General features: G+C 43.4%; 1 protein-coding gene across 3 annotated transcripts in view; it reads left to right on the top strand.

The window, feature by feature from the left end:
* The first annotated feature begins 344 nt into the window (after nt 1-344).
* LOC307208211 (kelch-like protein 13) overlaps nt 345-23,526 on the top strand; it is a 79,954-nt gene continuing 56,772 nt past the window's right edge. The window contains exons 1-3 of one of the 3 annotated variants that reach the window (XM_079962779.1): nt 345-541; nt 10,957-11,010; nt 16,061-16,123. In XM_079962779.1, the coding sequence (XP_079818905.1) occupies nt 10,982-11,010; nt 16,061-16,123 (92 nt within the window). In that variant the 5' untranslated portion in view covers nt 345-541; nt 10,957-10,981. The remainder of the gene's footprint in view (nt 542-10,956; nt 11,011-16,060; nt 16,124-23,526) is intronic. The other 2 variants (XM_079962775.1, XM_079962776.1) reach the window with 2 other exon arrangements.

The following is a 23,526-nucleotide window of genomic DNA, read 5'->3' as shown; positions in this document are numbered from 1 at the left end:
ATGTAAAGGAGATATAGAGCTGAGTGTCATCAGCATATTGCTGCCAACGCACTCCGAACCTCCAGATAACCCCATTTCATGTAGTGGTTTCATGTAGATGTTAATAGGAAAGACCAGAAAAAAAGAAAAGCTTATTTGTGTTAGTGTGGAGTTGAGTTTGCCTGTCTCAAACTGGACCTGATACATTACTTTTACAATAAATAGTCGAGCATCGACGTCTTAACGGTGGCGTCGAGATTCGAACTCGGAGTCCGCTGCTCTCCCTCTAAATTCCCCCTCACGCTTCCCTCCCTTCCAGCGTCGCGCAAGCGCAGCGCCGCCATCTTGGTGACGCAGGAGGGCGTGGCTTCAGGCACGGAGGGGGCGTGGCTCCCGATTCCGGACTCGGGAGGACTTTCGAAAAGCTCCCGCAGCCGCCGAGGGGGAAGGAGGAGGCGGATCAGGTGCGGCGGATCGGGCCCCGGTCGCTCTCCTCCACCGCCCCCCCTCGGGACCCCGGGCCCTTTAGTGACTTGGCGGCAGCAGGTGGCGGCAGCCGCGGGTGAGGCGACGGCGCGGGGGGGGGGCGAGCGGGAGGCCGCTCTCTGTGAGGGACGCGGAGGGGGAGGGCCGCGGGGGCGGCGGCGGCGGCGGCGGCGCCGGTTTTGTGTCCCTCTGCGCCATTGGCTGGAGCAGGGAGGCAGCGTGGAAAGGACGGCGACGCTAATTGGCTGAGCGCGCTCCGGGGAGCGGGGAAGGAAGGAGGGCGATACGATTGGCTGGGCGGTCGGTCCACCTCCCTCTCTCCGTCCGGAGGGGAGGGGCGAAGGGAGGAGGGCTGGCCCCTACCCCATACACTAGCTCATGGGGGGGGGAGTCCACTTCCCCTCAAATCCAAATAATAAAAATAATATAGCGAGGGGCTGAATCTTAGAATGCTCACTCCATTTGCAAAGGCTGAATGGGGGGGTTTGGGTTTTTTTGGGGGGAGGAGGAATAGCTTGGAATTGGATCCTTCCCCTTTGATCTTCATCAGAGGCGTACCTAAGATCAAGTGCACTCTTTGCGAGAAGCTGTACAGTATCTCCAACCCCCAGCCATAAAAAGAAAATGTTACCCAAGTACTCTTAAGTGCATCCAGAGTGAATTGTAGTCCAAAACGTCTGGAGGGCATTAGGTTGGCGAGTGCTGTTTTAAGGTACGGAGGTAGGATCATCAGATGCAGAAAGGAGCTTCAGCAGAAATTTGTAATTATTTTCGAAGGACATCAGGTGTTTAGGATGGCTGTTTTGGAGAGACCAGCTGCCCTTCTGGGTTTTGTTGTTGTTGAGTCGTTTAGTCATGTCCGCCTCTTCGTGACCCCCTGGACCAGAGCACGTCAGGCACTCCTGTCTTCCTTCCTCCCGCAGCTTGGTCAGACTCATGTTTGTAGCTTCGAGAACACTGTCCAACCATCTTGTCCTCTGTCGTCCCCTTCTTCTTGTGCCCTCAGTCTTTCCCAACATCAGGGTCTTTTCCAGGGAGTCTGAGCACTTCTTCTCTCCATTATTGTCATCTGCACTTAATCTCAGGGAAATAGGAGCTATGCAGGAGGGAGGAGGTGTCACTTTGCATGCGCTAGGTGTGGGTTACTCTTCTTTTTAAAAGTCAAACTGTGGGACCCTGGTTGAAATTAGCTTTCAGTAACCCAGGACCTCCATACACCCTGCTCAGCCTTGTGCTCCACAGAGGAGGCACTCTCCATTGTCTCTCAATACAGATGGATGCCCTCCACACTATAGTCCCATCGGAGTTAACAGCAGCTTACATCTGAGTATACACGAACAGGATTGCTCTGCATTCATTTCCCAAGCACACCATTGCTCAGGACAGTTTGGCTAAAATACGTATTAAAAATAATAATTGGTGTGCAATAATTGAAAACAACAGCAACCACACTATGCTGTGCTACCCAGAATCTAAAGGCCTAAGGAATACTGTACTTGCATAGGACAGCCTGAGTTTTTCTGATATCCCATGAAGGCTGCCAGCAGCCAGTTAGAGGCCACAGGAAGTTGGAGGATGCAGTGAGGTGGTAATTCATGTTTTTTCTTGTCAACCAGTCTCTAGTTATTGAGCTGTTGTGTGTTTGGTCACAAAGAGAGCCACTTGAGTGTAGCGGTTAGAGAGCTGGTAAAACCTGGGAGACTAGAGTTCAATAAGTAGATCCCAGTAAGTTCATTGTAACTTACTTCCTTACTACAGCAAAATCCATAGCATATCTACTGAGAGGTAAGTCTCATTAAATTTAATGGGATTTATTCCCAGGTTAGGCTGCAATCCTAACTCCGCTTACTTGGGAGTAAGTCCCACTGAATTCAGTGAGATTTACTTTAGAATAGATTTGGTTAGGATTACACTGTTAGTATGGCTAGGATTGTGCTGCAGGTTTATAAGTAACCCCATAAGTGACCCCAATGTGAATTCAATTGGACATGCTAATATATACTTTTAGGTTTGCTGATTTAATCTGGTCTAGAATAGTAACAAGGACGCGGGTGGTGCTGTGGTCTAAACCACAGAGTCTAGGACTTGCCGATCTGCGGTTCGAATCCCCGTGACGGGGTGAGCTCCCGTTCCTCTGTCCCTGATCCTGCCCACCCAGCAGTTCAAAAGCATGTCAAGTGCAAGTAGATAAATAGGTACCGCTCCGGCGGGAAGGTAAACGGCGTTTCTGTGCACTGCTCTGGTTCACCAGAAGCGGCTTAGTCATGCTCGCCACATGACCTGGAAGCTGTCTGCAGACAAACACCAGCTCCCTCAGCCTATAGAGCGAGATGAGCGTGCAACCCTAGAGTCATTCGCGGCTGGACCTAACAGTCAGGGGTACCTTTACCTTTAGAATAGTAAAAAAACTAAATGGAATCTAATTAATTGTTTAGTATTCATACGAAAACCAATAATAATTGTGAAGCAGAGAACCTTCTGAACCTAGACAAGGCACTTAAACATTATAGTTTGGTTAATTCTTAGAATTTAAGTGTACACTGTTTTCTTTACAAAAGTGGAGGGTAGGGAAAGCATCAGAATAACAAGCACAAACTTGATAAATGTCCACTTTATGAAATCATGCTTCTTTTCCCAACTTATGAGAATTGGCAGGAATTGGATTTGTGGCTTCTTTAGCCCATATCCACCTCACAGTCTCTTCTCTTTCTGACTTTTCCTTTAGTGCTGCAAACCAAATTGTGGGAAATCCTGAACCAGAGCCGTTAAGGTCTACTGCACATAGACATGCAGACAATATAGTCTCACACAATTACCCAGAGCTAGACTAAAACACTTTGCTGCCCTAGGTGCATGGTAGCCAAGGCTTGCCACTTTCTTCTAGCACATGAAGCAGAAAATCCAACAAGCTATGGTACTTTCTTGCTCTTTGTCCATAAAAAATACATTAAAACCATTAACAGCTTGCTGCCCTTTTTATGTCACCCAAAATCAGCTGCCTGAGGCAGCTATCCTACTCTGATGGTCATGCACAGATGTTGCTCCTCACCTTCATTTACTTTTCCATGGAAACTAAAACATATCTCCCCTCCTTCAGTTTCTGCTGCACAGCTGTTTAAAGTGCTGCTGTCCCTTTAAAAACATCAACCAGCCTTGCTATTCCTTCTGCAACATCCCACATACCTATCTTCCCCCTTTAAGAGCAGCCTCTCCCCCTGCCCCACCTGCCATGACCCCTCTTGTCTTTATTAGGGCTGAATAATGGGAATTTGACCCTTTCCCTTCCTTTCTTCACAAAGGGTGTTTGGCTCCATGGCTGAAGTGTGGAGGATGTTGTTTTTTGCAAAATTGTCAGTGATGTTTTTGTAGAGTTTCTGCAAATCTTGCTGTGGCAAATTATGGGAGGTTAACAGTACAGTTGTGTCAGTAATTATGTGGTGTTTCATGCAGTTAATGGACACAGAAGACAAGCTTAGGGAGCTTGCAGTTGAAACTTGCAGTTCAGGGAATAGGAGGGAATGAAGAGGCATGGGTAATGAGGGAAAGCTCGATTGGTTTTTTTTGTCCTGACCATTTTGATTTTAAAGTTTAAAGCTATTGCAGTATGAACAAAGCGGTATAAAGTGTGTGTGGTTTAAACAAGCAGGGGAGAAAAGTATAGATGCATTAGGCTATGTTACAGTGTAATATATGTGTGGTCCCTGTTCCACATTGGGCGAGGATATGGCTGAGAGAGAAAGGCCTGTAAAAAACACTTAGCTGAGTATAAAGATCCCACCTCATATTCTCTTCAGGTTGATCTCTGCTGTGCTGGGGGCAGGAGGAGGGGGGAGGACAGGTGGGGGGGGGACAGGAAGTGGGCTGGGGATGATAATATTTTCTACCCCACTCCATTTTCAATTCTCACCAGAAGTTGTGAGTAAAACAAAGTTATATGAATCAATATTATGCTGTATTTCCATTAAAGCAATTAGTCTTAAGTAATGAATAGACTCCAGACCCTTTAAAAATGTTTTCTAACTTCACACAGCAGCATTTTTTTCCAAGAAAAGTGGGTAGGGGTGCAGTGATGATGAATAGGACAGAGAAGTCTTCCTCTATCCCGTCCAGTGTATACTGGGGAATGAAAACGTATGTCATGAACATGGTTCCATTCCAGCACTCTTGGTATCCCTGTTCACCCATCTGCAGAGAAAGTCCTCCTGTGGCAAAATAGATTCCAGAATATTGAAAATGAGAATGCCTTGTGTTCTGGGATTCTGGTGTGAATGCTTCTTAGCTACTCAAGATGTATTTACTTGCACTGTAGGAAAGATGAGGCTTCATTTTACTTGCAGCTGCTTAGCATATGCTTTTGAAGCTGGATTTTAGGTTGCATTCATAGGTTTTATGATGGATTCTCAAGGGGCTCATTTAGAATATGCCTGCTCTGTGTGCTTGGCCCTGTAAGTAGTGTCTGAATTGCTGTAGTCTGTATAGTTCTGGACTTTCGTAGTGTCTCATAACAGAAGCCTGCTTCAGGTATTCTGACTTTCCACCAGAGTTTGCAGAGGAACAAATGTGTTGTTAGTAAGGCTTTCTATACTGTGGTGTGTAAGAATAATCTTTAAATGTAGCTTTTTTTAAATGTTGGTGTCCTTGCAAATGCCAGTGAACTTAGCTGTGTTACATACACGCCTTTGCTTCAGGAATAATAGAATGATAGAGTTAGAAGGGCACCCTGAACGTCAGTATAGGAATCCTGTACACACCCTTCTCTGGGTGGGCCATTTACTGACATCCATATCCCCACTTGTTCTTGGAAGCTCAGGTTTTCTAATATAAAAAGGGTGAAGAATATAGAAAAATGCATACAGTACAGATAGCCATAGATACTCAATCAGAAGCTCCCAAATAGATTAACTCCCAAATTCCAATTGCCAGCCTACATAGAAGTGTGTTGGGTAGTATCTTTAAATTCCACATGCTCCTATTCTTATAGACCTTCTGAAGAAGACAGTGATTGGTTATATAGCAGCAGCTCCAGGAGTGCTCTGATGGTGTTTCCTGCTTGGCAGGGGGTTGGACTCGATGGCCCTTGTGGTCTCTTCCAACTCTATGATTCTGTGATTCTATTCTAAGTAATAGCTGTAACTTAACATTGAATTATCACCCATAATGTGCTAAGCGCTCTACAGAGAAGAACACCTCTCTGTGTGTTCTGAGGAAATTGTGCTGTTAAGAGGTGCATTTGATTGGTGGCTGCTGTACCATGGAAAACTGGGTGCTTCTTAGTGATGTTTGCATGTGAAGCTTCAGTTTAAGAATTATTACTTGTTCCTAGAATTAGCAGTTGGCTCCAGGGGTCGCAGATACTTCTTATTTTCTTGCAGAATGTGAAGAGTGTCTGAGGTTGCAGCATTTCACAGGGTGGCTTCATTTCCGCCCAAAATCTGAGCTGCGTGATCAGCTGTGGCATGTCTTGTGACAATATGAATGTAGCATGAAGTAGAGCACGAATGAGGAACCTGAGGTCTTGTTGCTGCACTACAACTCACATAATCTCTGACTATGGGGCAGGTTGGCTGGGGCTGATGAAAAGGGGAGATCATAGAATCATGGAATTGTAGCGTTGAAAGGGAGGGTCATCTAGTGGGGCTCAAACCCTGAGATTAAGAGTCTCATGCTCTACCAACTGAGCTATCCCAGCAACAACTGAAGGGCCACAGGTTCCCCATCCTTGGAGTTGAGGCTGGAGATGGAAGAGTATTGTGTTGGAGGAACAAGAATGAATGCTGAAGGCTGGAGTGGTGGGGAGGAAGAAGTTTGAGAGAGGCCCTTCATCTTTACGTGACATCTCGTGACATCTCGTTGCCTTGCACGATACATCTGACAAGGCCTGGCATTGTGTTAACTGTTCTGCACAGACAGCCTTTCATAAAGGTGGTGGAGGGGAGTGCTGACATTTCCTCACACAGACTGGCCACCTGCAGAGTCTGCTTCAAACAGGGTTAAAAAAGAGTTCACTGCTTCCTTACGGTTGCTCCAGGCAGTTTCTTGCCAGAGGAAAGGACTTGGCTAATTTTCTGTCCTGTTTGCGTCACTGTTTTGTACTTGCCTTTGCTGCCTGTGTTAAGGGCATTCTTTTGATAGTGAAACCTTCTGTAAGGGGATATCTTTAATTCATAAATCTCTAATACACAGTAGCACCTCCAGAAAGAAACATAACTTGCCTTAAGTGTGTGTCATAGCCAAAGTCTTAATCTCCATCTAGCGCCCACCAGGGTGCCCTAGGTGGTGATCTGCATCTATCCCTGGTTGCCCAAAGTTTGCTTGCAAATGCTGCAGTTCTTGTGTGCTCTTACCTGAGAGATCTCTGTTCTGTTATATTGCCTGACCTTTGCATTACAGGGTAATAGGGTGTGGCGTTGGCATGCCTGAGACAGGTTTTTTGGGCTGGAGGGGGGAGTGGACAGAGCTGCATTGGAAGGATATATACATATACATAGCACAAATATATACATTTTTCACTGCTAATGTGCACCCTTTTTGCAAAACCAGTCATATGGTTTTACGTAGTATTTAATGTGTGGGGCAATATGAATGAGATAAGATAGGGGAGATCTGCAATAATTCCTTAATTGCTCCTGGCCAGGACTAAGTTTTCCTCTATTGCAAGTGGATTTGTTGCTTATATAATGGCAAGGGTCAGTATTCAACTCCACTGACAGTATTGTGCCCTGGAGTTTCTTAAATGGCAGCACAAAGGCCTCTTTGCCAATATATATATATATTTTTCCCTTTCCCAAGTTGTGTTCAGTGTATTGGCAATAAGCTGAGCTTCTGGGAATGGTAAAGTATTGTCTGCTGCAGCAAGCCTATAATAATCCTCTGCTGCCATGACAATAGCTGAGAAGCTGTGGTCTAAACACTCTGACAGTGTTGCATGCAAATGTGAATTACTTGGTTCTTTGCTTGTGAGCGATTATTATGCCTGCTTTCTCCTATGGTTCGCTTTTTAGTAGTGCCTGTATATGGTAGCGATCAGTCTGAAAAATGTTTTTGAGTGCATGGGAATTGAGAGTGACCCAAAGCCCCATGGTAGGAAAGCACTTGCCTCCTGGTTAGATTATTAAATATTTATTCCTTTATGGCTGTGGTTTTCCTACAATGTTCTGGGGCTCTAGTGGTGCCTCAGAAGAAGCATGTTTGAGAGGCTTTCAACAGAAAGAGCAGTGATGGTCAAATAGCTCCCTTGAATAGATGCTTTGCTCACTGTTACCAATCTCCCCCGACACTGCACAGTTTCAGGAGGGTGTTGGGCATGTTTTAGGGGTGACTCTCTTGGTTCAAGTGTGACAACATGCCTGGCTAGTGCTCTATTTGAGCAAAGTGCGCACCTTAGGGCAGAGGTTTTCAATATTTTTGGGTCCACTGCTCCCTTGACCAACTACATTCTTTCTGTGGCTCCCCTGTGGGGCTCAGGAGATCAGTTATGTCCCCTCCTCCCCTTGCATGCAGAGCTGGCAGTCCCTCACCCTTTTTCAAACACCATCCCTGGTGGAGTGCTCCCTCAGCCTCCTCTCCCCTCCCCTTGGGAGTCCTCTGGGCAACTGCTTCCACCCCCACCCCCACAAAGAGAGGTGCCTCCTCACCCCCCCGGGGGGGGGGCTGGGAAGAAGATGTCCCCAGCCTTAGCAGCCTGACAAACACTGGCAAAGGTGAATGTGACGCCAGCACTTTACTCACCTTGGGAGGCAGCAGTGGCAGCTGCAGGCGCCACCAGGTCTGCATGGTGGAAAGTCTCTCCTTTGGCTCCAGGCACCCAGCTCCCAGGCAGGCCTTGCACACAGCAAGTAGAAGAAAGACCAGTGTGTCGCTTACCTGCCAGACCTCTCACTTGTCACTTGTTTGGGAATAGTCCCAAAAGCAGGGGCTGGTGGACTGGCTGTCTGGGCTCCCTCACCCACTTGCTTGCTTGCTTACTCTGAGGCCCCTCAGCTCCTGGCAACCAGCACCCCATGGCCAGTCCCAGAGACACCATTTGCCTGGGGAGCTTGTAACCAGGGCTTCAACAAACAGCAAGTCTTTGGGAATCAGACACGAGATGGCATCAGAGGAGGGAGGGAAGGAAAGAGGGACCGAGGCCAGGGTTGCCTGTGACACCCCTCACCATCATTCAAGGCACCGCAGGGTGCCACGACACAGGTTGAATACCACTGCCTTAGGGCATGTCTAAGAACTTGCTGCAAAATTCTGTGATCCTATGGCAGATGTGCAAGAGACTCTCAGCAAGGGTCAGTAAGTGGAAAGTGTTCCCTGAATATTAAAGAGGCTGAATTAATGGGCTCAAATTAACAGGTAGATCCAGGGAATGCTTTATGCACTGCTGGTCAAGCAGACCTCATTTTGTGAGGTCCACAACCTGGCTACCTCTGACATACAGCCACATTCAAACTTCATGAAATCTAATTTCTGTGCTCCTGTACTGTATGTTTCCCTTATAGTAGTAAGATAAATTAAAGACTGAGTACAAGGGCTGAGACTGGGGGGGCACCTGGGGTGAGTAGAAATCACCAAGAGGCCACCACTGACAGGAAGTGATGCATGTTGCCAACTCTTCCATGGTTCCTGCTTTGTGTTCCTTCCATTTATCAAAATTGCCTGCAGCTAACTTCTTTCAGGAAGAAGTGTTTGTGAAGTAATTAAAGCAGTTGGCTGGAATTTAAGTTAGTAAAATAAAACTGTTCCAACCCGTTTCTCTTTGCCTCCGCTGTTTGCTGTAGCAACATGTTGTGAGCGGAACTATTTGTTTCAGCCTCCTCAAGTCTGAGATGGTTGTGAGACTGGCGTCCTTGCCAGCAGGGCTCAGGTTGTGTGCGCACACGTCTGCTGCTTCACCCAGCCTTGCAATGAAGTTGGCCAAGGTTGCCGCTGCATATGCCCACAAGAGATCAAACTTTGTGAAAGGTCCCCCCCCCCCCCCGGTAACTGTAGGGTTGGGAGGGAATGACTGCTGACCCAGCTGGGGAATAGGCTAGGGATGGATGGAAAATGAGGGTAGGCTTATGCTCTTTACTTACTCTCTTTCCCCATAAAGCAAAGGCTTTTATGATTTCTGCCATGCCAGCCTCTTTCTCAAGCCTAAACTTGATAGCACAGTTTGGAAAGCCGAAAGCAGCAGGAAGCTTCTTTGCTCAACCCAGTACTTCAGTTATGACCATTTACATTCCTCCAGAATAGCAGGCAGGCAAGGAGTTGTTGAGGCTTTGCTAAGAACTGGAGATGGGGCTATATCTGTCCTGCTTGCTGAAGGGGGCGTGTTTTCCAGTGTTTTCCTTTCTATTCTAACACCTGTTGCTTTAGTGTGCATGTTCTTTAACTGATTCTCAAACATTTTTTTCAAACCCAGGTATCTCCCCTGTGCCATAATGGGTCTAGCTTTGTTTCTGGGCAAATATTTTAATTTGCAAACTTGCTGGTTTTTTGTTTTTCTTTAACAGCTGATGGGCCTTCTTAAGACCATAAGAATTAATGAGCTGGTAACTGATCAAAGAGAATCCTTATGTGTGCCTTGAATGCAAATGTGGATAACTGCTTGGAACATATTCTGGGGTGTTGTGTGACATACTGTGTAGATAAGTGGTTCTCAAATGTTTTTCTCTGGGCCACACTTTCAGAACAAAAAATTGCTCACTCCACATCATTTTTTAAAATTATTATTAATAAGTAAAGGTAAAGGTAAAGGTACCCCTGCCCGTACGGGCCAGTCTTGACAGACTCTGGGGTTGTGCGCCCATCTCACTTAAGAGGCCAGGGGCCAGCGCTGTCCGGAGACACTTCCGGGTCACGTGGCCAGCGTGACATCGCTGCTCTGGCAAGCCAGAGCCGCACACGGAAACGCCGTTTACCTTCCCGCTGGTAAGCGGTCCCTATTTATCTACTTGCACCTGGAGGTGCTTTCGAACTGCTAGGTTGGCAGGCGCTGGGACCGAGCAGCGGGAGCGCACCCCGCCGCAGGGATTCGAACCGCCGACCTTTCGATCGGCAAGCCCTAGGCACTGAGGCTTTAACCCACAGCGCCACCTGCGTCCCTTATTAATAAGTAGTACATTGCAAAATGAAAAGCAACAACTCCTAATAATGCTTAGTATATGACATAAAACACATAGGATATCCATAAAGTATAAAACAATGCAGCTACGTATGAACATAAATCATTCACAAGTTATAGTACTGATTGTCCTTGAATCTTCCTGCCACAGTTGCCATCCTCTTCTGCTGCACCAGTGCACTGTGCCACACCGTTTGAGAACCACAGTGCAGATGTTGCTCCAAAATCCTTTAGCCTACCTCCTTTCCCTTGAGAGAGTGATGAAGAACATCTGCACTAGTAGTCTGGAAGGAATGTAGGCTGGTTCTGGTATCGGACTCTTGATGTAGAGCTTGCTGTGCAAGGGTGCCTTCTTCCCCATGTCTGAGAGTTTCCATCTGTTTTTGTTCAACTTGCAGGTTTGCAAGGAGGGAAGAAGGGCATATGTTGGAGAGGATGTGGAGAGAAGTTTTGTGAGTATCTAAATATTTGTGTGTTATGTAAACTGGTAACTGGTGGTCCAACGCGCAGCCTGCAGGTTCTGTGTCAAAGTACTCCTGCCGCCCACTTAGTATGAAAAGTTGGGCCACCCAGACCTATCTCCCCCCCCCCCATGTCCTTCATAACCGTGTGAAAGCTAACTGCACAGCAAACTTTGATTTGGTTACAGAAATTGTGAATATCAGGTGTGGCTGGACCAATATCAAAGTAGCCCATTTTAAGACTGAGATGGCATAGAATCTGGGGATTGTGTGCAAGGGCAAAATTGCACAAACTCAGAGTGCTCCCCCCCCCAACTGCCCCCACTATCAAACATGTTGTGAGATCAGGGCTGTCCAAAATCTCACAGGAGCCTCCCAGAGCAGGAAAACCTCACATGGGAAACACTTTTAAGCCCTCTGCCTTGCTTATCAGGCTCTGGAGGCTCACGAAAGATCTCTTGGGGAGGTCTGAAGATACATTGGATGCCTGCAATTGGATCCATGTGAGGGCCTCCAGAACCTAGTAAGCAAGGGTCTCCTACCCCCTCTCTATTTATTTATGTTTATTTTTTGATGTTATGCCTAAAGCTATGAACACATAAGTATAAGTTGTGGTTCCACTGTAATTTCTGGAGCTTCTTTCTTACCCCAGCAAATTACCCAAAGCAGCTCATAGTATACAAAGATGACAGTACAATTTTACTAAAAAGCAGCACATTAATTCAGCATTTGAGTTCTAAAATATTTCAGTTGTAAGATCAATTTTCTCTATAGAGAGCATTTCATCTCTGAACATTAGCATGAGCTCTTGTATATGAATTTGGCAGGCCCTCCCATAATTTTCATTGTGCTTAAAGGCTGGGGGGGGGGGGGGGAAGGCAGTAGAACAGAACAGTCACAGGTTGATGGTCTTAAAAAGCTGGCTTTTATAGTTGTATCTTACCTTGCAGTCCACAGGATAAAAACCAACACACACTGTGAGGAAAATGAAAGACCTTTTAAATTTCTAACATCTCAAGCTTAAGTGTGTAAGTGAATTATCACCCAGAATGTGGAATTTCAATCTAGGTTAAGAATTTTGCCCTGTCCTTTTTACTTATTATCAGGTGAGTGTGTCTTCATAATCCTGCTTTAGTGTTTGATTATAAAGGCAACCGAAATATTTAGTTGGGTTTTTCCATGATGATTTCACATTGTAAGGTTTGTGATGGAGACATGCTTAAAAGCCTGGATTCTTTAGGGTACAGATGCCTGTGTACTTAGACAATGAAATAATCCAATTTTAGCTTGGTGCTGGAGAAGAGTGTCACGCCAGAGCAAATGCAAATTGCTGTGCAGCAGCTGGTTTTGTCAAGTGCAATTTTGAGCTTAGAGGGTTCCAAGTACAGAGGAAAAAGTGTCCCCCTTTCCCCTCTTTGTGCTTGTTAAAAGCTTCTGAATATTTGCTTTTGCCGGAAGCATAAGTTTGGTTTACGCTATGGCTGTTGGAGTTGCCATGAAATGTATATTTTGGATTATAGAATATAAAACACATTATTTTTCAAGAACTCAGCAGTATAGTAGAAAGTGAGGGACCTCTCTAGAGGGCTGAAGAGCTTTAATGTCTAATTTCAATTTTCTATCTTGGTTATAATACTAAGTACCTTCATTGCTTTTAATGGCAGGGGTTATTGACTGTCTCAAGTCTCTCATATTTTTTGTCTCATGGTATTTATTTTAAAGTTTAAAAAGGTTGTGCAGAGATTTCTCTGTTTCCTCCTAGACTAAAGCAGGTGTTGGAATTCATTTTGCATCAATTTTATATCTATTTTTGGAGAGTATTGCATGTGTGGAGTCAGATCACTTATTACATTGCAAAAGTTTTAACTTCTACCCAGCATATGTATTGTATATGTGGCTTCATTTTTTTTTAATATGTCTAGGCAAATAACATTATAATGTGTGGGGTTCTGGTCACTTGTTAAGGCTATTTTATGAGTTGTGGGCCAGATGGTTCATGGTGAAACAGTGCAGAGGTTTGGCATGTGCAGTTTTGAATGCTGAGCAGTCAGCCATTCTAACATTGCAGAACAGATATGTCAGGCTTGAGTTTATACACATGCAGGGGGGTGGTGTGAAGAGAACTTATTTTGAAGCTTGCATTTCAGTATCCTACTAGTGAACTTTTAAAGATGAAATCCCTTGAGAGTTTGCACATCTCTACATCTCAGTCACACAGCAAATGCAGATAGCCAACCTGATGCCCTCCGAAACATTGGACAGGTACTAGTCTGTTGAAATGGATCTGGTGTAGGGGAATAGAATATTTGACAAGGTATCAAGAGACCTAGAATATTTTAAAACCCCTACTCTGTGGCTTTCATTGTATCATCTTGGGCAGAGATAGCATTAATTGACCCAACCTGTTAATTAATACCAGAGTGGTATTGAGGAGAAAATAGGGGACACCAGGTGCACTGTCCTGAGCTCCATGAAAAAATCTTGAGGGTGAGGAGAGAGATTAAAATCCTGAGAGATATGCAGTATAACTCTATTCCATGCATAACAGGGATGAAACATCTTGTGTTTGGAACACAGGTACAGTAATGAGATTTCATAATGTGATAGGAGATGGTTTTGCCTGACCCTACTGCTTTCTCTCCGCTGCCCTTCACTAGCTTCCCAGCTCATGCAAATTGCACAACATAAAATGAGCTGCGCTTTATAATCATAAGCATGTGTTTACTTGCTTGTTTCCCCCCTTTGCATGGAGATCGAAGTCTTCTCCCTTGCACATGTGAATCAACTCATTGATCCTTGGTAGTGCGCCAGTGAAAGGCAGCTGATTATTGAGACAGCCTTTCTTGCTTGCATAGATCACCACAGAAGTAGCAAAGCAGTTTTGTCTCACATCCAGGGTGAGTTCTAACTTATTGATGGTAGGGAAACAAAAGCTTCCTGCTTGCTAAGATCTATGTCCTTTGATATGACTCTTGTTAGCAGAAATCGTATCCTGACGAGAAATACTAGTTTCTTACAATAGTTTTTGCAAATCATATAGATTGGATTGGGGTGGAGGAGTTTTTGTATGACTGTCTCCTTGTTGTAACTCCTTTTTCAAGCAGATGAGCAGGGAGGGGGAAAGGCGTAGACAGCAATCTCCTATGTTACCTCTGCTTTGAACTTCAGTTCCATCACTAGAGATTTTTATTTCCAGAATATTAGCAGCGGACATGAAAAACAGTTTCAGATGAGCACCAACTTATTCAGGCTTGCTTTGAAATATAACTGGTTTTGGTCTTTCTGGATTCTATATAAAATTCCATTCGCGGCAAAATGGAGAAGGTATGCATTGCTTATGGGAAGGAAGGTCTTAATAAGGACGTAGGTGATATTGTGAGTGTCGCTATAGGTCTGCATTGGCAGTAGAAAGGAAACCCGATCAAAGCTCCTTTAAGCTGCTTTAACATATGGATTTTCAGAAGAGGAAAGTGCAGCCCAGAGAGCTGTCTGACTCTTGAAGGATGACATTCTCTGATCCTGACTGTTGACTCTGCCTGACAGTTATTCTGCTAAATGCCCCCCCCTTTTATTCCACAAGGGGATTTTTGTTATTTGAATAATCTTAATGTGTCTCTTAAAGCAGATAGATGGGATGTTTGCTATTTTGCCAGATCTTCAGTTCTGGGCCCACTTGAGAGCCTTTTCGGCTCTTACAAGTATGTGTTTGAAGAAGAGAAATGGGCTTTACAATGTACTGCAATGAATGTGGTACAGCAAGAACAGTTGGAGCACAGCTCCCGGACTTTTATTTATTACATTTACATACCAGCTTTTTCTTCCAAGGAGCTCAAGTTGGTGTAGAATCATAGAATCATAGAGTTGGAAGAGACCACAAGGGCCATCGAGTCCAACCCCCTGCCAAGCAGGAAACACCATCAGAGCACTCCTGACATATGTACATGGTTCTCTTCTTCTCACCACAACCCTGTGATGTAGGGTAGGCTAAGAGATGGTGATTGGCCAAGGTCACCCAGGAAGCTTAATGGCTGAATGGGGATTCGAACCCTGCTCTTCCACACTGGCTTATTTTCAGACCAGGATTGATGATGCCATCTGAGAGTGCACCGGGGTATTTGACAGACTGTTAGCTGTGACAAGTGAATAAGATGATAACAAATCTTTTAAGTTGTATTACCATTTGACAGGTTAGCGCATAGAGGAAACTGGAGATGGAGGAAAATACTCAAGCAGAGCCTGGATACGGAGCGTTGTATCTAGTGCTTGTTCTACTTGGAGTTAGACCCATTGTCATTAATATGCACGACTAACTTAAGCCCATAAATTTCATTGTGTCTACTCTGAGTAGAACTTGGTTGGATACAGCCCTTATTTCCTTTGATGGGGTTCCTACTTCATGGTAGCCATTGTAATATTTCTATGCAAGTTTGTTTACATTTCTAATTGAATTTTAAAGGTTGTATTTCAGCTGGCTGAAGACCTTTTGCTAAAGCTCAGTGTTGGACCTAAGAAGTTGGAACACTGAGTTTAATAGGGCTATTCCCGAGGTAACTATGTTTCTGCCCCAAAGCTTATCAGAGATGTGAACCCCACCAGCTAAGTTCCAACATGCTAGCCACCCACCACCCTTCACTAGATCCCTACTCATCTCTGGAGGACAGTAAGCAGGTCCTAATACACTGGGCGTTATGCTATGTACTGCTATTAGTTTATTATATGTATAAAATGGATGGACGCAAACTGCCTGTATGTTTTGGATGTTGCTTGGGGGCTGTGGAGGCTGTCATGGAGAGCTCCTGTGCTTCAAAGTTTGCCAGGACACCACTGGTGAATAGCAAACCTATTGTTGAGAAACAAATGCTTCATTTTCACAACTAAACAATGGATGGTCTTGGCATTGTGACTGACTTCACTGGCAAATAATCCCCACTCCAGTGAGCTATGCTCACATGATTTATTAAGATGACATGGCGCATTAGGGTACTATGCTTCCTTTTTAAAAACCAGAGCATTTAAAGTCTTTATCTTGTTTTGTCAACAGGGGAGCTACCAATACTGACGGTATGGATCATTCTGTGCTCCGAAGGGAGGTGCATCATGAGAGGTATGAGTTTTGGTGCAAAATGAATCATGTTTAATACATTAACACTGCTCAGTGCTTGTTTGTTCTCTCAAGACAAATAAGGTTTTTTTCCTGGAGTTTTGGATGTTCTGCCTTTTGTTTATCAACCTCTGGTGGGTGGTGCTATAGTTGTACAGAAGCTCATCACTCATGCACTGACAAACTTGTTTAGCATGTAGCCTATTGTGAGGATTCTGCCAAATCAATTACATTATGTACAATGTTTGTTAAAGCCTGTTTGGTCTTAAAACAGGATGTGAAACTTGATGAGCTGATGAGAGAATCATGGGTTTGGCAAAAGAATTGAGGCACATGCTTGTAATTTATGGATCAGAAGGGGCTGAATGTTACACTCCCATCACTTTTTAGCATATTTCTGTTGCCATATCCAAGTGTTGCCATAGTTTTTAATATCAGTAATTTTGGCAGTATCGTTGGGAAGGATTCCACCTTTCCTCTCAATTGTGTTTTGATTGTCTTTTGTTAGAGAGGCAGCTCTTATTTGCCAATTACTTCTAGTCAGAATGTCAGTGAGATTGCAGCTGTCTGCTGTTTATAAAATGGTTAAAACCCTCCCAATAGCCTTGTTTCTTTTAATCGTACCCTTCGCTGGCACGTAGCCCTTCCCCTTTCTTCTTGCTCTTTACTCAGCCAACACTTAATTCTCATTGTTTTGTATTTTCTGCTTGAAATCAGCTTGCTATGAAGCTGTTTCTGCCTCACAAAGAATATCCATGTGCATTTGGAATTCAGAGGCTTTTGAGGTATATGGAGAGTTATTACTACCATTTTCCTAACAGGGAAGGAAACTGTTTCTTCTGAAAACATGACACAGGAATGAGACAACTAGCTGAGGAGCTCCTTTGAATATTCTTGCTCTATGAAAATGCATTCTGTGCATTATTTGCATAAACAGCAGATGCAGGATCCTAGTTTGAACCCTTGTGGTATTGTTCCTTGGCCACAGGTGCAATTTTGAGGTGGCAGGAGAGCTTCATTTGTTGGTTGCACCTTTTTTGAGACATCACCTACTTAAAAAAACTGCTTTTGTGATGGTGGTTATTACATTTTGTTTAAACACACTGGGCAATTTTTAACAGAAAGGTTGGTTATGAATATTCCTTCATCATATATTTAAAATGCACACATTGAAAACACAGGAACATTTTTTCTCTCTTCATTTTCTGTTGCATGAGATTTTTCAACTGTACTTATGTTCTTTAAATGTTGATTTCAAATCTGAAATCGATTTTCGTGTACGTGCTATAGTTATCTTTCAATTTCCGACTTTTGCCGATATGTCATATTTACACTGGGGATAAGTGGACACTGACACGTTGATCTACCCTAACCACATGGTAATTATTGTTTTGCAAACTTAATTTTTCTTTATTTTTATAGTTTTGTAACCTAAATATTTGTATTTTTGAGATTGGACCATGGCTTCTTCAAGTAGGCAAAAATGTGTAAACAAGCCTGATGCCTTTTGTTATGCTATTTTTGTCTGGTCAATACAAAGAGTATCGGCAAGAAAAACTGACATTCTGTCACCCTATCCCAGTATTCCTTCAGCAATTACACCTATCCTGCACTCTGAGGAATTCCCAATTCCAGTTTTTAAGGGGTTTGTCTCTTCTGAAGATGAAGGAAGTGAACATGGTGAAGAGCACAACTGGATCATCTGTGTGGATCTCAAAATGGTCAACTTCTTGCTTGGGCAACAGAAAGGCTTTACCAAGTACCTGAATAACAACAGCTTGTGGATACCACTAGGAAACAAAAATAGCAGTCATTTGTGTGATCCTTGGGTTCCCGCCAAACCACGGGAACCCCAAAAGGCATACTCTTCTGTTTTCCTTTTGTCCAGTCTCTAAGCATTTCCTCACAATTCTGACAAACAATATGCGGAGCCCATTTCTTACCTTGGTTGCCCAGAGGAATTTCAAAATAGTTTTTATAGGCATGCCTCACAATCGCTGTTATATTGTGTCTTTGATGAGGAAGTGTATAGCAGCCACATACATAACAAAAGGCATCAGGTTTGTTTATACATTTTTGTCTACTTGAAGAAGCTATGGTCCGATCTGAAAAATACAAATATTTAGGTTACAAAACTATAAAAATAAAGAAAAATTAAGTTTGCAAAACAATAATTACCATGTGGTTAGGGTAGATCAACGTGTCAGTGTCCACTTATCCCCAGTGTAAATATGACATATCGGCAAAAGTCGGAAATTGAAAGATAACTATAGCACGTACACGAAAATCGATTTCAGATTTGAAATCAGCATTTAAAGAACATAAGAACAGTTGAAAAATCTCATGCAACAGAAAATGAATTCCCCCCCCCAGTATACTGTGTATCCCAAGGGAATACATTTTTTTGCATACCTCCAGCTACATAGATATACATGTCATTTTCAGTGCTATACATGTCACATTCAATTCTATTTAAGTCACTTACATTTATACTCATATTGTGCTACTTTGGGTATGTGTTTAATAAAATATTGAATTCTTGCATTGTGAAAAACAAAGATTATGGTGAAAAGTGAAAAACATGAATTGCAAAAAAAAAAAACAACAACAACAACCTAGAGCTTACAGAAGAAAACCAACTTCAGATATGAAATCAGCATGTCAAAATTAGGTTAGAACAACTGCAGGTGTCAGTGCAACAAAATTTTTGTTTCCCAGTGAAATTGACGGCAGATGAACATCTTGGAGAACAGAAGCTGAAGTTCACATCATGTCAAAATTGCATATATATTTATCTGTCTGAAAAGTTATTTGTTAGCATGTAAACCTTTCTTAACATTGGAAATCAGTTGATTTGATCTTTGATAGTAAGTTTTTTCAAGTGACATGACAAAGAGCGATAAGATTGTGCAGGATATTCTGATGTCCTATGTAGCTTTGGTATTAAACAGACAAACAGCTCTCTGATCTTAAAATAAATTGTCCCAATATGAGAAGGTTATCAGAGATAGATATACTTGTTTAAATTAGTGGTTCCCCAACTTTCCCCCCTGTGGTCCTCTTGAAAACTGCTAGAGGTCTTGGCGTACCACTACATCATTTTTCAGCCTGTTGTACCAATTGTAATGTGCTGGGCTAAGTACCATATGATTTTAAATTGTCTTTTTATTGCCGCTTTTATTTCTTACAGTTCCTAGAATTCAAATTTTAATATAATGAAAGACAATATAAGAAGTAAAAGAAGCAATAAAAATACAATTAAAAATATAAATATTTAATGTGAACCCACTGCAGACCACTTGAATGAAGCTTGTGGACCACTGGTGATCCTTGGACCACAGTTTGTAACTCTTTGCCTAAACTATATGATCCTAACATTATCTTGTCATGGCTTCTTTAGATTTTAGTCAGCACATGATGATTTGGGAGAGCACTACCAAAAAGTAGCCATCTGTCCTCTGTCAGACCTTCCAGTTGTCAGTATCCTTCTTTCTTAAATTGTGGTGTTCAGAATTGGATAAAGGACTCCAAGGTGATCAAGGCAGAATAGAGCAATACTATGACTTCCCTTGATCTGGATGTTCTACTTTTGTTGATGTAGTCTAGAATAGCAATAACTTTTTTTGCTACAGCATAACACTGTTGGCTTGTGTAAATTAAGCTTGTGGTCTACAAAGACCCCTACATTTTTTTCACATGTATTACTGGCAAGCCAGGTTTCCCCATCTTACATTTGTGCAGTTTGGTCTTTGTGCCTAAGTGTAGATTCTGAAATTTTCCCTATTGAAATTCATTTTGTTAGTTAGCTGCCATGTTCTCCTATCTGTTAAGGTTATCTTGAATTCTGATTCTGTATTCTGTGGCATCAGGTACCCCTTTCAGTTTGGTGTCCTCTGCAAATTTGACGAGCATCCCCTTCATTCTTTCATTCAACTCATTTATAAAGGTGTTGAACAACAAGGGGCCCAGGACAGAACCCTGCAGCTGCCCTCTTGTCCCTTCTCCCCAGGACGACGAGGAACCATTAGTGGGCAGTCTTTGGATTTGGTCAGTGAGATGAAGTTGACTGTACTGGGGATTCACTTGGCTTAGCAAGGATGGCAGTGCTAAAGGTTTCACAGAAATGGTGGGCTGTGAGAAGGGGGGTGGAGAGAAAGGTATAATCTATGCAGCCTTCCTCAAACAGGTTCTCTCCATATGTTTGACAGCAGCTCCCAACAGCTGAGAGAGTGCAACTGGAGAACACCAGGTTGCAATAGTTTGTGAAACTGAGTCTTAAAATCCTGTACTAGAAACCTTTGGTGCACTTTCATTAGCCATTTCATCAGACGTACAGCTTTCTGCAATCCTGGCTTGAAGAAACAAACTTCCAAAACTAGCCCCCCCAAATGACCCCACTGTGGAGCTCTAGTTAACACTCTGCATAGACTTGAATAGTTATGAATGCTGTTTAATTAGCCACCTACTCCTTAATTTTCTTGTCAAATTGATATTCAGCTCTTGAAGGATGCTGCTTCTCTGTCAGCTGGATAAGATCATGTAACCTAAAGCGTTTTCTGTGGGAGTAGCTGCTGTTTAGTTGCTTGTTCATGGCAAATTAATTGTTTTTGGGGAAAGAGAAATGAGGAAGGAGCGGTGGTTGGCTGTTAGATGCATTTCAGTTTTTAATAACTTTTAATTTTAGCTTTCAGCCTGTCATGCTTGCATATTTCTGAAGGGCACCCCCCTCCCCAAGTTAAATTTGTCTGAGGACATTGAGCCCCTTGAAGAAAGAGTGGGATCAAAATATGATCTGTGTAGAACTCTTTTGTTTCTCTTTAGTAACACAGTCCAGAACAGAAGGCCCAAGCTGCATTCAGAGCAGTTAAAATAGATTCTCACTGTTGGGAAAGACCCTTAGGACCTTTGCAGGTCCAGCCCTGCCCTTAAAGGCTTCGGTGGAAAAGATTTCTGTGCCGCTTTCAACAAATATTCAGTTATTGAAATTGTTCCTTCCCCCTTAAAATTTCACTGGAATTAGTTGCCCATGTGTTTGTGAGCTTGGTTCAAAGGGTTAGTGATTATCTTTCAAGTCCAGTGCAGTTTGGTACAATGGGACCATTCCTCCCCGTCAAGCATCTTTATTAAAGTTTCTCAGCAGAGGCCCTCTGCTTTTCACTAACATTTGAAGCACGTTTGATTGGGATTAGGGTGAGAGCTTTTTTCTAGGTGGAAGCTCCTTCCTGCAGAAAGGCTGCCCTGCCCTTTCTTTAATGGCACTTCTGCTGCATGACAGAAACCTTCCTCATTAGGAAGGCTTTGGTGCTATAAACAACATCAGCCACCAGGCCTGCATTGTTCTCCTGTCTTCCCAGTGCCACATGTTGCTACTACTTAACAAGGATCGGGTGGAAGGGCAAGACAGGGGGGGCTCTGTGTAGGTGTAGTGGTAGAGCCAAATCAGTGCTGCTCCCACTTCAGGCAATCAGAGACCTGAGGATGTCTAAGGCTTTGACTACCTGGCCTGAGACGTAGGGAGGGTCTAGGGTGAAGGAATCTGCTTAATGTGTTGTAGTGATCTCCTCTGTTGTTATGTGTGAGGTGTTTGCCAGATCTATCCTCCAAGCTTCCATCAGAAAGTTTGGTGTGTTCTTCCATTGCCTCTCCTTGCTGCCATTCCAGAGGTACAGATAGGTAGCCGTGTTGGTCTGCCATAGTCAAAACAAAATTAAAAAATTCCTTCCAGTAGCACCTTAAAGACCAACTAAGTTAGTTCTTGGTATGAGCTTTCGTGTGCATGCACACGAAAGCTCATACCAAGAACTAACTTAGTTGGTCTTTAAGGTGCTACTGGAAGGAATTTTTTAATTTTATTCCAGAGGTAGATCAGTTCCAAGAGTGTTGGGGAGTTCTGTTGGTTCTAGTCTCTTTGTTGTTGTGATCTGTGTTGATCCTCTTGGGATAAGATCGAAGGGGAAGCCCCAGCAATATTTAATTCCAGCTTTTTGCAGTTTAATTCTGTAAGCACATAAAACCTCCCGGCCCCCAGCCCCGTGTTTCGGAAGCCAGACCTTCATTACCATAACTGGACTGTTTTTATAAGGATATTAGGTTCCACAGCTTGTTCCACATTTCCTCTTTCTTCCTGTAACGGGCAGAGCAGACAATTATATCATGGAGGAAGTACCCTCAGTTTGGGTCTGAGTGCTTTTGTGTGCCTGTTCAAAACCAGCTGCAGAGATTATGAGGTCTGGAAGCATTGATTTAAGCCATGTGACAATAAAATGTGCAAGATCATTTCCTTCCATGCCCTCTTCAAAAGAACGAAAATGTAAAATTATTCTCCTATTTAAATATTCTGCATCTTCAGGCATGTTGCGTATATCTTTTTCTAATTATTTGATATTTTTGTAATGGATTTGGCTTAATTCTTTTGTTGTTTTCTGTTAAAGAGTCAAGCCTTGTGTTAAGTTCTGTCAGTTTTGATTCCATTGGAAGCATTAGTTCTTTTCAAGTGTTTTTAATAAGCTCCTTTATAGCATCATAGTTCTGCAAATTCTTCTCTAAGTTATTGCTTCCATGTTCTTTCTCAAACAAGGAAGAGGCCTCTTTTGCGGGTGGTGCCATCTTGGCTACTGTCTCCCTTATTGTCTTCTTCGCTGCCCTCTCTCAGGCAGAAAGAATTAAGAGACATCATCTTTTACTTTCAGCTTTTCTGGATGCCTTTGCATTCCCCTCTCCTTTCTTCAAGGTTTGGGTTTTTTTAGGCAGCAGGGACTTTTGTTCCAAGCTGTTTTTCTGGGCTTTGGAGGAGAGCTTAGAGCAGAGCTTTCCAAACTGTGTGTCGTGACATGTTAGCGTGTCGGCTGCAGTGTGTAGGTGTGTTGCATGAATGTTCCCCATGCTCCTCCCGGGGCTGGAAGGGGGTTAGTTTAACCTCTGGTTTGCTAGTACAGTAAAAGTGAATTACCATGTCGTGAAATGATGCATGTCTAAAAATGAAAAGTTTGGAAAGCTCTGAGTTTAACTGGCCATCTTATTTCCATTGTGGCCATCCCCCCGACTTGCTGAAGAATTGATGGTTTCTTCTCCCGCTGTCCTTAGTTTGAGGCAGTCCATGCTCTGTTCATCTGTACATTTTTTTCCTCAGGTAAGTGAACTTGTGTACACCAGGTCAGATGATTGAAGGAAAATAACTTGAATCCTGCTTCCACCTTTCCCTTGTACAGCTCAGTTGTCACTCAGCTGCTATGCTTTGTAGCTTGCCCATTAAAAGAATAGTCATGAACATCAGTTTAAATCAGGCATAGGCAAACTCTGGCCCTCCAGATATTTGGGACTATAATTCCCATCATCCCTAGCTAACAGGACCAGTTGTCAGGGATGATGGGAATTGTAGTCCCAAACATCTGGAGGGCCAGAGTTTG

This window comes from Podarcis cretensis, assembly GCF_951804945.1.
Source record: "Podarcis cretensis genome assembly, chromosome: Z".
Classification (NCBI taxonomy): domain Eukaryota; kingdom Metazoa; phylum Chordata; class Lepidosauria; order Squamata; family Lacertidae; genus Podarcis; species Podarcis cretensis.
This window is presented reverse-complemented; position numbering and strand designations above follow the sequence as displayed.